The sequence below is a fragment of the Heloderma suspectum genome, chromosome Z (genome assembly GCF_057233095.1).
Source record: "Heloderma suspectum isolate Gila_16-S chromosome Z, 16-S_ref, whole genome shotgun sequence".
Taxonomy (NCBI): Eukaryota; Metazoa; Chordata; class Lepidosauria; order Squamata; family Helodermatidae; genus Heloderma; species Heloderma suspectum.
The window spans coordinates 3,253,372-3,265,968 of NC_139476.1; the positions used below are offsets into that span (position 1 = coordinate 3,253,372).

Here is a 12,597-nt window from a genome sequence, read left to right on the forward strand (position 1 = left end):
ACCTTTCTTAAGCAAAGGTTGCTGAAGAGGATTGGGAAACTGCAGAGAAGCTGAACAAATTCATTGTGTTAGTTCTCTCTAGGGAAGATAATCATGCCCGAACTGCTTCTGGAGGGCACTGTACCTGAAGAGCTAATTCACATCAAGGTGATAAAGAGATGGAGCCCTGAGGCTAACTGACAAATTGAAACAACAACATATTGCTAGGTTTTGTTGGGATATGTCCAAGAACTCAAAGGTGAAATTGTTCATCTTCAAAGGAAAATATGCAAGTTGCCATTAAACACCACAGCCAGGGGTGGGGGGGATTGTTGTCCACCCCTGGAGTAAATGGACAATTCTCACAAAGGAGGGAAGTAAGGAAGGGATCTGTATTGGGACCGGTGCAATTTAAGTTGTTTATAAATGAGCTGGAATCAGGACTGAGCAGTGATGTGGCCACATTTGTGGTTGACACTAAATTATGCAGGGTGGTGAAACCCCAAAGTTGGACTACCAAGAGCTTGAAAAGGATTTCCCCAAAGTGGGGCGAACGGTCAGCCAAATTGCAAACTAAGTTCAGTGTCAGTAAGGGTAAAGCCATGCACATTAACTGTCGATCAAGTGTGCAGCTGCTGTGAAAAAGGCAAATTCCATGCTGGAGATCATTAGGAGCAGGGCTTTTTTTCTGGTGGAACTGCAATCCAGCACCTTTTCTTCTATTGTGTGTGTGTGTGTGTGTGTGCGTGCGTGCATGTCCACTATTTTAATGCTCTTCATTACAATTTAATCACCATCTACTCTGGAGGAAGTATAATCCAAGAGTTCCTGTAGCTTTTTCTCCAGAAAAAAAGCACTGATTAAGAGAGGAACTGAACATCAAACTGCCAATATTGTAATGCTTCCATGCAAACTATGGTGTGACTGCACTCTGAATGCCATGTATAGTTCTGGTCACATCACCTCAAAAAACGGATATTCTGTTGCTGGGAAGGTTCAGAAAAGAGTAAGCAGAATGATCAGGAGAATGAAGCAACTGACCTACCAGGAACGACCAGAGTATCTGAGGCTTCTTAGTCTGGATAAAAGATAGCTAAGAGGAAATATGATTCAGATGCTAGTTTGAGATAAGTCTCTTGCAACATTAGAATTGGGTCATTGCAACAAAATTGATGGACAATGGATTCAGGACAGAAAGAAGGATGTACGGCTATGTGCAATTGACTTCTGCAATTCACTGCCATAATATTCTGGAGAAGAAGAGACTGAGGAAGACTACGGTAGCCCTCTTCAAATCCTTGTAGGGCTGCCTCATAGAAGAGGGCAAAGACATTACGAGCAAAGGGCTGGATGCACCTGATCTCAGAAGCTAAGCAGGGTCAGCCCTGGTTAGTACTTGGATGGGAGACCGCGTGGGAATCAGGCCTCCTGCATGGAGCAGGGGGTTGGACTCGATGGTCTTGTGGGCCCCTTCCAGCCCTGTGATTCTGTGACTTGTTATCTGCTACTTCAGAGGGCAAAGGGCTAGATTTCATGGGCTTAAGTGGCAGGAAGGTAGATTTCTGTTGGACGTTAGGAGAAACCTCTTGACAGTGAAAATGGCTTGGCAGTGGGACCAATTACCTATGGAGGGGTGGTTTCTCTCTCACTGGAGGTCTTCAAGCAGAGATTAGAGAACCACCTGTTGGAGATGTTCTCGTTCTCGATTTCCTGTATTGTGCAGGGGGTTGGACCTTTATAGCCTTCAAGCCCCCCCACTTCTGTTTGGTTCTAACATGGGGGAAGGCAACGTCGTGCACCTCTGGACCACTTCCTTGGCACCCACCGAGGCACCCTGCCCCTCCTGATTTTTAGTTTTATTTTACTTATTAAACATTTCTTATGTGTCAAAGCAAAGTGAGGGTTCCAGCCGCTGCCTTCTTCATTTCCCATCAATGCCTCTGGACCACACCTGGAGCTCAGAGACATGATTCACATGACACAACAGCCCACCGTGGCTTTAATCCGCCTGTGGGGGCTGTTGCATTGGCTTGCCAGGGCTTGTCATGCATGCAAACCCAGGTGGCAGGGGTTGTTTGCGGATTGGAGAACCCTCAAACAACCCTAAAACAAGCCATGAGTTATTTTAGGGTTGTCTAACCCTCAAACAACCCCTGCCACCTGGGATCACACGACACAACAAGTCACCGCAACCGCCAACTGGGGCGTACATATTCAAAATGGCGGCCAGCACACACCACAGTACCCCGATGAATCATTAACTCACAGTTCTTTTGTTTTTTTGTTTTTTTATGTATTTATTTCTTAAATTTCTTAATGGCCCATCTGACCGGTCAGCCGGCCAGTCTGGGAAATGCAGAATAATACAAACAGTTTGAAAACAATAAAATTACACACTAAAACATCATTTTCTAAAATTTCCCTGTTGTTGTTGTTGTTCAGTCGTTCAGTCGTGTCCGACTCTTCGTGACCCCGTGGACCAGAACACGCCAGGCCTTCCTGTCCTCCGCTCTCTCCCGGAGCGTGCTCAAGTTCATATTCATTGCATCAGTGATGCTATCTAGCCATCTCATCCTCTGCCGCCCCCTTCTCCTTTTGCCTTCAATCTTTCCCAGCATCAGGGTCCTTTCCAGTGAGTTTTCTCTTCGCATTAGGTGGCCAAAATATTTGAGCTTCAATCTTGCCATCTCATGTTTGACCACCTCGAGCTTCCCTTGATTCATTGATCTTACATTCCAGGTTCCTAAACAATATTGTTCTTTACAGCGTCGGACTTTCTTTTCACCACCAGACACATCCACAGCTGAGTGTCCTTTCGGCTTTGGCCCAGCCGCTTCACTCTTTCTGGCGCTACTTGGAAATTCCCTCTGCTCTTCCCCAGTAGTATATTGGACACCTTCCGACCTGAGGGGCTCATCTTCCAGCGTCATCTCTTTTAGCCTTGTGATACGTTCCATGGGGTTTTCTTGGCAGGAATACTGGAGTGGGTTGCCATTTCCTTCTCCAGTGGACCACATTTTGTCAGAACTCTCCGCCATGATCTGTCCGTCTTGGGTGGCCCTGCACGGCACAGCTTATGGCTTCACTGAGTTACGCAAGCCCCTTCGCCACAACAAGGCAGTGATCCAAGGGGAAAATTTCCCTAGCCCACCCCAAATGCCTGCCTGAACAACCAAGTTTTCAACATGTGGCAGAAGCTCATTCAAGAGGGGGCATGGTGGAGTTCCCTAGGGAAGGAGTTCCACAGAGTGGGGGCCACCACAGAGCAGACCCTCTCCCTCGTCCTCACCAGTCTAGCTGTCCTGGCTGATGGGACGGAGAGAAGGCCATCCGAGGCTGATCTTGTTGAGCGGCCTGTCTGGTGTTGCTGGAGGCGCTCCTTAAGATACGCTGGGCCAGAACCATATAGGGTTTTAAAGGTCAAAACCAACACCTTGAATTTGGCCCTGGAAAACAACTGGTAACACTTGTTGTGACAGGGAAACTGGCCCACTGACCTGGTTCGCACGATCAGTGTGAGTTAAGCAAGCCATGGTGGCTTGTTTAAGCCATGGCACATGCCGGATCTGCAAAAAAAGTTTCCTAAAACATTGTTTGCATGTCTTTTTTCTAGTCCCTGGAAAGCCAGTCCTGTCCGTCCACCCGACTCAAGAAAATGCCCTCCTTGTCAAATGGGAACCTCCTCTGGATGCTGAAGGCCAGGTACTGGGTTACCGCCTGCAGTTCGGCCGCAAAGACATCGACCCCCTGTCCACGTTGGAATTCACCACCCAGGAGGATAAGTACACGGCCGCCAACATCCACAGAGGTGCCACGTACGTCTTCAAGCTGGCCGTGAAAAGCCGGGCTGGCTTCGGGGAGGAAGCTGTTCAGGAGATCACCATCCCGGAAGATGTGCCCAAGGGTTACCCCCAAATCCTTGAGGCGAGCAACATCACCTCCAGATCGATGCAATTTAACTGGCTGCCCCCTGTCTTGGCCGAGAGGAACGGGGTAATCGTCAAGTACACCGTAGCCTACCGGGAGGCCGCTTCTTCCGGGAACCCGCAGGAGAAAGAGCTTTCCCCGTCTCCCGAGAACTCGTACACACTGAACGGTCTCAAGCCCAACACCGCCTATGATGTTAAAATCCGAGCCCACACCAGTAAAGGTCCCGGGCCCTACAGCCCAACTGTCCAATACAGGACGTTTCTTCTGGACCAAGGTAGGACTTGATGGTTTCTCCTCTGTGTCTCTCTCCCTGTATCGTGAGCTGCTCCTGAGAGGCAGAGAAGCAAAAAAACCAAACACCCACCCACATAAATAAATAGTCATTAGCTCCTCGCCGACTTGAAGACAGGCGTGTGAGTACATTAAAAAAAACCATTAAATTAAAATAAAATAAAAGGCAGATGGCTTCTCCCTGCCTTTGGCAGGTAAGTCCCTTTTCCTCTTTCTTCCACAAGTCAAGTCCAGACACTCCTCCTTGATTGACAGCTGGGCGGAGCAGTTGCTACCACAGGTGGGCGGAGCCTTTTCTTCAGCTTCCTCTCTCTCTCTCTCTCTCTCTTTCTCTTTTCGTCTCTCTTTTTTTTTTGCAAGCTGCAAGGGGTGGGGGAGGAAGAAAAAATCACCCCAAAACTAAAAACAACCTACATGGTTTTATACAGAGACTCTTTCTCCACAGCAGCCAATCATAAGCCACGTAGCCCATTTTTGTTGGCGGGGGCAGTGGGCTGAGGGGGGGTACAGGGATCAGTGGGAAAGTGGGGTCTCACATAACCGTTTGGTGCCAGGGTTGCAGTATGGAATGGATGAAGAGGCAGAGGTAACCTTTTTGGGGAGGTAGCAAAACAGGGTATGCGTGTGTGTGTGTAAGATGTTTCCCAGTTGGTGGAATGCAAACACTTCTTTTCCACTCAGGCTCCCTTGATTTCTCCCTTCCCTCAATGCTTTTATTTCCAACAGTTTTTCCCAAAAACTTCAAAGTGAAGATGGTCACCAAGACATCAGTTCTTCTAGGCTGGGAGTTCCCTGAAAATTACAACTCTCCTATTCCATACAAGGTAACAATGATGATGATTTATCACTGTCTCTCCCAACCTGGCACCCTATAGATTGCAACTCCCATCATCCCTAACCATTGGCCATTTTGACACGGCCTGATGGGAGCTGTAGTCCAAATCGTCTGAAGGGCACCAGGTAGGAGAATGGCTGATTTATTCTATAAAATAATAGCAAACTCCAACTATGAATCAATGAGTTGGAAGAAACCACAAAGGTCATTTAATCCCATCACCTGCTAACGCAGGAAATCCACTGGTACAGCATCGCTGGTAGTTGGCTGCCCAGCCGAGATGTCCATCACCAGGAAAACCGTTCGTTTCTAGCTTGATAGAGTTCCATAGGGTGCCTGACCCAGCTTGCATTTGTGGGCAGAGCCATGGGTTTTTCCTGAAACCTGGGAATTTTTGGCATATTTTTATTTTATTTTATTTTGGCATATTTTTATTGAGCAAATCGCAACTACAATTTGCGTATGTTGCACAAATGTTGGCTGTCATTTGCACAAATTGCACAAATTGCAGTTGCAATTTACGCAAATCTCTGGGCAAATTAAAAAATGGGACATCTACTATTTGGTCCAACTTGATGCAGGTGAAGTCGGGCCAGTTTGCAGGAAACGGACGAAGGTCTGGGGGGCTGAACCAAGGGAAGCTTGTCGAGCTGCACCCCCCAAATGGATTCCTCCAACATCTCTGTCACCCAGCCTCTGCTTAAAAACTTCCAGTGAAAGAGAATCCACCGCCTTCCGAAGGCAGTTGCTTCCACCCTTGAACAGCTGTTACAGTCGGGAAGAAGTTTGTTTAGCTGAAGGCCTTTTCCTTGTAATTTGACCTCAGCAGTTCACGTCCTAACCTCTGGAGCAGCAGTGGGAAACTGAGAGCCAAATCTCCCCATTCGAAAAGAATGAATTGCCTCTCGTCGGGCTTAGTTGCTGGCAGTAATAGTTTTCGGCTACCATATGCTGGTGTTCTTTGTATTTTTGGCATCAACCCTTTTGCCTTCAGTCTCGCCCGCCATTGGAATGCAGCCCACAAGAACTTCTTCAGATCTGATCGGACTATGGAAGCAACAGAAAACAAATTTGCCCCATCGTTCATCTGAGTGACAGCCCTTCAGATGTTAGAAATTGGGCACCATCTCTCCTCTGAGCTTTGTTGTTGTTCAGTCGTTCAGTCGTGTCCGACTCTTCGTGACCCCGTGGACCAGAGCACGCCAGGCCATCCTGTCTTCCGCTCTCTCCCGGAGCGTGCTCAAGTCCATATCCATTGCATCAGTGATGCTATCCAGCCGTCTCATCCTCTGCCGTCCCCTTCTCTTTTTGCCTTCAATCTTTCCCAGCATCAGGGTCTTTTCCAGGGAGTTTTCTCTTCGCATTTGGTGGCCAAAACATCCTTCTGCCTTATGACATGGCGCTTGGTCACAGGTCTCTTTCCATCTTCCTTGCCCTCCTCTGGACAAGAGAAGATGTTTTGGGGGGAGGGCAGGGAGACTCTAAGGTTTGTGAAAGAACCAAAAAAAACCTCGGGGGACCCTAAAATGGGGGGGGGCAGTGGGCACAGAATGGTAGATAACTGTTGGAAGGAAGGGAAGGGAATACTCAGGCAGCAGAGTGGGGAGAATAAAATGAAATACTCTGTAAAAAAGCATAGTGGCTTGAACCCTGAGCAAGAGCAAAAGAAAGAAGCACTCCAGAATACAACATTTCCTGGAAAGGCCCGCTTGTTAATCCTATTTTTGATGGGTACAAAGTCTAGCTTTGGACTGTTTTTCATTTTTTAAAAACCAAGCTTATGTATTAGAAAAAGAGCCAAAGGAGATTTGCTAACAGATTCATTGAGAGTTTGATTTATAAACCACCGGAACCGCCGTTTAAAACAGTACAAGCATTGCAAATAAATTTCCCAAGAGTGTGTTTATCCATATCCATTGTTTGCTCTCATAAAATATATACATATACGTGTTTTCTGTTCTTCTTTTGATATTGCATTAAATAAAACCCAGAGGTAGGATTAATTTCCCCAACTCTCTTTCCGCACCTTGCCCCATAATTAATTTATGGGACTTGCTCTGCCCCAAGACATGGTAACAGCCGACAGGTTAGATGGCTTTAAAAGATGATTAAACGCATCCATGGGAGAAAGAGGGTTCTGTGCAGGCTATTAGCCATGATGGCTATAGATATCTCTCAGGATCAGAGGGAGCAGCACAAGAGGGCTGTCCTGTTTCTGGATTTCCCAACAACATCTGGCTGTCCTCTGTCGGAAGCAGGATACTGGATCTGATGAAACTTTGAACTGACCTAGCAGAGCTCTCCTTATGAAACACAGGATGTGGCAGTAACTACTACTCTGAATAACTCAATGGAACTCCCCAGTCCAGAGGCAATCTACCTCCAAATAGTCAGAAGTGGGGACAAAGACGGGACAGATGTGGCCTTCATTTCAGGCATTCATTTATTATATTTTTATACCACCCCATAGCCAAAGGTCTCTGGGCGTGTCACAAAAATTAAAAATAACATTATACGATTTATATAAAAACACGTATAAACAGATAGCACACACACAGAGACAACATATATCTAAAACAATTTTTAAACAATCGGGCAAAGACAATCCAGGAGCTGATTAAAAACTCATCATATGCTGCCAAATGCCTGAGAGAAGAGGACAGTTTTCACCTGGTGCCAAAAAGATGACAATGTTGGCACAAGGTGGGCCTTGTTGGGGAGATCATTCCAAAATTGGGGGGCCGCCACCAAGCAGGCCCTCTCCCTTGTTCCCACCCTCTGAGCCTTCCTCAGAGGAAGCACCTGGAGGAGGGCATTACATGATGAACGTAGTGCACAGGTCAGCTCATGCCAGGAGAGGCACTCCAAAAGGTATGCTCCTTCTGGCCTTCCCAGGAGGCAAAGATAATCTGGTCAGCCACTGTGGTATACAGGATTCTGGGCCAGATGGAACCTTGATCTGATGGAGCTGGGCTCGCCTTCTGCTCTTCCATAACCTCAGTTCTCCTTCTCCCCATGTCTTCCTCCTCTACCCTCTGGCTTTTTCAGATCAAACACGAGAATATTGGCCAGGAGATCGAGGTGGACGGGCGCACGACCAAGAAACTCATCACCCACCTGAAGCCCCAGACGTTATACACGTTCTCCCTGACCGGCCGAAAGGGCGACAAGGGAGATCTCCAGCAGAAAGTGGAGGTCTTGACAGCAGCCAACATGTTGGGCAAGAAACCGGAAGTGTCCTACCGGCACGACATGGACGGCAGCGTGGTGGTTACTCTGCCGGAAGTGAAGAGTTCAGACTCGATGGCACAGTAGGTTAAGGGCGAGGAGAGCAGAGCCCCGGTACACTTAACGTTTATTTTTGCATTTGTAAGCCCTTCCAAGACTACATGCAACATAGAGAGCCGGTGTGGTGGCTACAGTGCTGGACTGGGAGTCGGGAGATCCGGGTTCTAGTCCCCACTCAGCCACGGACCTCACTGGGTGCCTTTGGGCCAGTCGCTGACTCTCAGCCTCACCTACCTCACAGGGTTGTTGTGAGGATAAAATGGAGAGGAGGAGGGCCATGTAAACCCCCTTGGGTTCCTTGCAAGAGGCAAAAAGCCAGGATGTAAATGTAATAAATCAATAAAATCCATCTGAACGTAAAGACCACAACCGCATAGATAGATAGAACATCAGCATCAGTTTAAAACAGGCCAAGCATTATAAATATTAAATCAACACAGATTTTTAAAAATAAGACATAATAAATCTAATTGGTTTAAATGCAGAATATTAAAACAAATTAAAAGAAAGGTTCTGAAGGCCTGTTTAGAAACAGACCCTATAGGGGCTATTCATGGTTCCCTAGGGAGGGAGTTCCGGAAACACAGAGCCACCAGCAATGAGGCCCTGCCTCTACTGGCTGGTGAGCTAATAAATCCCAAGGTCAGGCCACGAGCAGGGCCAGGGAACCACACCGTGGCATTTCAGGCAGCAGGGCTGAAGGAGGATTGGTGGGGCATGGTTTGCGGAAGGTGCCCATAGTCTCCCATTCCAAAATAAACTGTTTTTATTATCTATTGAAAATTTTCTGATTCACTTTTCAGCATAAGTTTCCACAGTGGCTTACAATATAATATATAAACAAATAACAATAACATGGATTCTCTAACCCTGCTCTAAGCATTACAGTGGGGAATTTTTGCATGGTTGTGGGGCAGAAGGGAGCCCAGCACAGGACCTCTCTTTGCAGCTTTGGTCGCTATGTTCCTTGAAATATTTCATTACATCTTACTTCTTGGCTGGATTAGTTCTTCTCTCTCATTGTCTCTTTTCTCCACCCTGATCTCTCTCATTATTAGGGCTTATTATATTGTGGTTGTGCCCCTGAAGAAATCCAGAAGTGGCCAGTTCCAGAACCTGTACAGCAGTCCTGAAGAAATGGACTTGGAAGAGGCGAGTGTCAGGATTAGCATGTGCCCGCCCTGCATGCCAGGGCTCGCCCAGAACATTTTATGATCTGAAGCTGGATGACCCAGAGAGAGGGGCAAAGAATCTCTTGCTGCTCAAACACAATCTAAGCTTGTGTCCCAGAATCCTCTGGGCCATCGCAAAGACAGCTGGTTCTTCAGAGCCTTCCTGAAGACCTGCAAAGAAGGGGCCTGACAAACCCCCAATGACAGCTGATTCCAGAGATTGGTGCCACCACTGAGAAGGCCCTCTCCTTTGTACTCATCAGCCAAACCACCCTCAGTGGCAGGGCCGGGGAGAAGGGCCTCTGTCGACGACCAGATTCTTTTCCTGCATTTTGTGCCACCCTGTTTTTTCTCTCCCATTTATTTCATTTGTGCCTTCTTGTGTCTCCTTCTCTAGTTGATTCAGGAGATCTCTAGATTGCAGCGCCGTAGCCTCCGCCATTCCCGCCAGCTGGACCTCCACAAACCGTACATCGCAGCCCGCTTCCACTCCTTGCCCTCCTTCTTCGTCCTAGGGGACATGAAACGTTATGAGGGTTTCGACAACAAAGCCCTGGAAGCTGGACAGAAATACGTCATTTTCGTCCTGGCAGTGTTGCATGCCCACGAGGCTGTGAGTCCTATCCTGATCTCCTTGATTTCCCCGGCACATAATGCTGAGACGTATTACGTATCAAGCATCGATTCATGGAAACATTCTTGTGAAGCTTGAATGCAAAATGCAGATTCTGAATGCAGGGGTTTTTTTAAGAGCTTTTCTACACAAGGCATTTATCGTGCGCTTGTCTTTCCTTACTCATGGCTGTTTGTGGTTCTTTAGACAGCAATGTGACAAAAACCAGTTTTGCTTCAGCAAGGTTTTCTAGAGCAGGGAAAATGCAGTATTTAATTGTGAAAGTGAAAGAAGGCATGATTTCCTGTTCTGTTGTGCTATCCACTATGCCACAGTGCCACCTAGAGGTTATATAGCAGAAAAGCAGGAAACACTCCTCATGTGGTGTTCAGATCTCAATTCTGCCACAAAACTGAAAGTAGAATGAGTAGCCAGTTAACAGCGTTGTGTAGAAAAGCTCTAAGTCTCCTTTTTTGTTTGTTCACGTCCTGGGCACTACTTAGCTCAAGACAGAGCTCAGCAAAGCAAGGGTGGGCAACTTGTGGCCCTCTGGGTATTTTGGTCTGCAGCTCCAATCATAAGGCTCCAAGGAACAGATAAGCTCTGTACTTTTGTGGACACTGCAACCTTTAAGCATCTCTGATCAAGCATAGGACAGTTCTTAAGTCCAAATGACCTATAGCTCATGCAAAGGCCCTTTACATACTATGCATTAAAAACAAGTTTGAAAAATTCGGATTTAGGGTGTTATTTTTCTTTATTTAGGAAATCTCCATGCTGCCCTTCATAAAACAAACAGTAAATGAACCATAAAATACAATCATCATAAAAAAAAAAACACCAGGACAAAACATGAATTAGGATGGCAGATTAAGTTCTAAAAATTCCCAAAAGGCCTTGGAAAATCAAAAAGATTTTGCCTCATGCTTAAAGGGTAACAGAGCCTTTAACCCTTTAAAAAGTAAAAGGGTACTTCTGTTCTGTTTCATCCAAGAGATGCCACCAACAGAAACACCCTCTCCCTGGTCACCACCTGCTAAATTGGGGTGGGGGCTTTAGATAACCTACCCATCCAGGCAGGTTGATATAGAGCAGGGGGTCCCCAACCTCTTTGGGTCAATGGGCACCTCTGGAATTTTGAGAGTGTCATGGACACTCTCTCAAAATGGCTGCCATGGTGGGCAGGGCCTGTCCCAAAACACTCATTTCCCAGAAGGCAACTAGTAAGACTAAAAGAAAAGTCATTTGCCTGAGGTCTTAAGTCCAGGACAGAGACAGGGTCTGAGCTGCAAAACACAAAACCACTCTTTGGAACCCAAATAAAGACGGCGCTGGAGGGCAGCACTTTGCTTTGCAGCATGCCTCCCTCCCAGTTTTTTAAAAAAAATCTTAAGAAATAAAAATTAAATCAGGAGAAGCAGGGAGACTAGTGGGTGCCATGAGCGGTGTTTGCAGGCATCATGTTGGAGACCCGAGAGGAAGGCAACCAGGATGGTGAGGGGTCTGGAAATAAAGTGCTGTCAGGAACGGTTGAAAGAGCTGGGTGTGTTTAGTCTGGAGAAGAGAAGATTCAGGGGAGACAGGACAGGATAGCAGCCTTCAAACACTTGAAGGGCTGTCGTGGAGAAGATGGAGGAAACTTGTTCTCTGTTGTGAGTAGAAATGGCTGTGGAGCAGATTTTGGAAAAACGTTAGGAGAAACTTCCTAATGGTAAGCAGCGGGACCTTGGGAGGCGGTGGTAGGTTCTCCTTCTCTGCAAGAGCAGAAGCCGCAGCTGAGTAGTACGCTGTCGGGGATACTGTAGGAGTTGGCCTGGATGACCTCAAAGGTCCCTTCCAATGGCATGGTTCTATATGATAGGTGTTTCTTCAGGTACCTGGGACCTAAGCCATGTAGGGCATTAAGGGTCAGCATCAGTGCTTTGAACTGGGCCCAGAAATAAACTGACTTCCAGCGGATTTCTTTTAATTCTGCTGAGATGTGTTCCCAACAGGCTACTCTGGTTGTTAGGTGTTTGCACAGCTCTTATCTGAATTATTTAGTGTCCATGACCTCAACAAACAAACGAACAAAAGAGATATTTTGAGGGGCAGTTGAAAGCGATAGTGCAGCATGATTTTTTTTTTTTAAAAAAACCTGTATGATATTTCTTAACTTAATATCCTGCTTTTCCTTATCTGAAGATGACCCAAAGCAGCTGCAAAGTCAGAAGCTGCAAAGAACTTCCCATACTACAAAATGTAGAAACGACAGCAGTTAAAAAAAAAAATAACAGGCATCGATAATGAGGACTTTTTAACTTAGAAAAATGGCAGATGTGGAGAAAGTAGATAGGCCTCTCTGCTAATACTAGAACCCAGTCAGGTCATCCATTGGAGATAAATGGTGGGAAATTTAGGACAGATAAAATGGAGAACTTCTTCACATAGAATGTGGTTAAATTGTGGAATTCATTAACACAAGATGTAGTGATGGCCACCAACTTGGA

General features: G+C 46.6%; 1 protein-coding gene across 1 annotated transcript in view; it reads left to right on the forward strand.

Moving 5' to 3' along the window:
- PTPRS (protein tyrosine phosphatase receptor type S) overlaps positions 1 to 12,597 on the forward strand; it is a 276,893-nt gene that overhangs the window by 193,376 nt on the left and 70,920 nt on the right. The window contains exons 14-18 of the mRNA XM_084826131.1: positions 3,593 to 4,183; positions 4,927 to 5,024; positions 8,084 to 8,346; positions 9,382 to 9,475; positions 9,893 to 10,108. Of these exons, the coding sequence (XP_084682257.1) occupies positions 3,593 to 4,183; positions 4,927 to 5,024; positions 8,084 to 8,346; positions 9,382 to 9,475; positions 9,893 to 10,108 (1,262 nt within the window). The remainder of the gene's footprint in view (positions 1 to 3,592; positions 4,184 to 4,926; positions 5,025 to 8,083; positions 8,347 to 9,381; positions 9,476 to 9,892; positions 10,109 to 12,597) is intronic.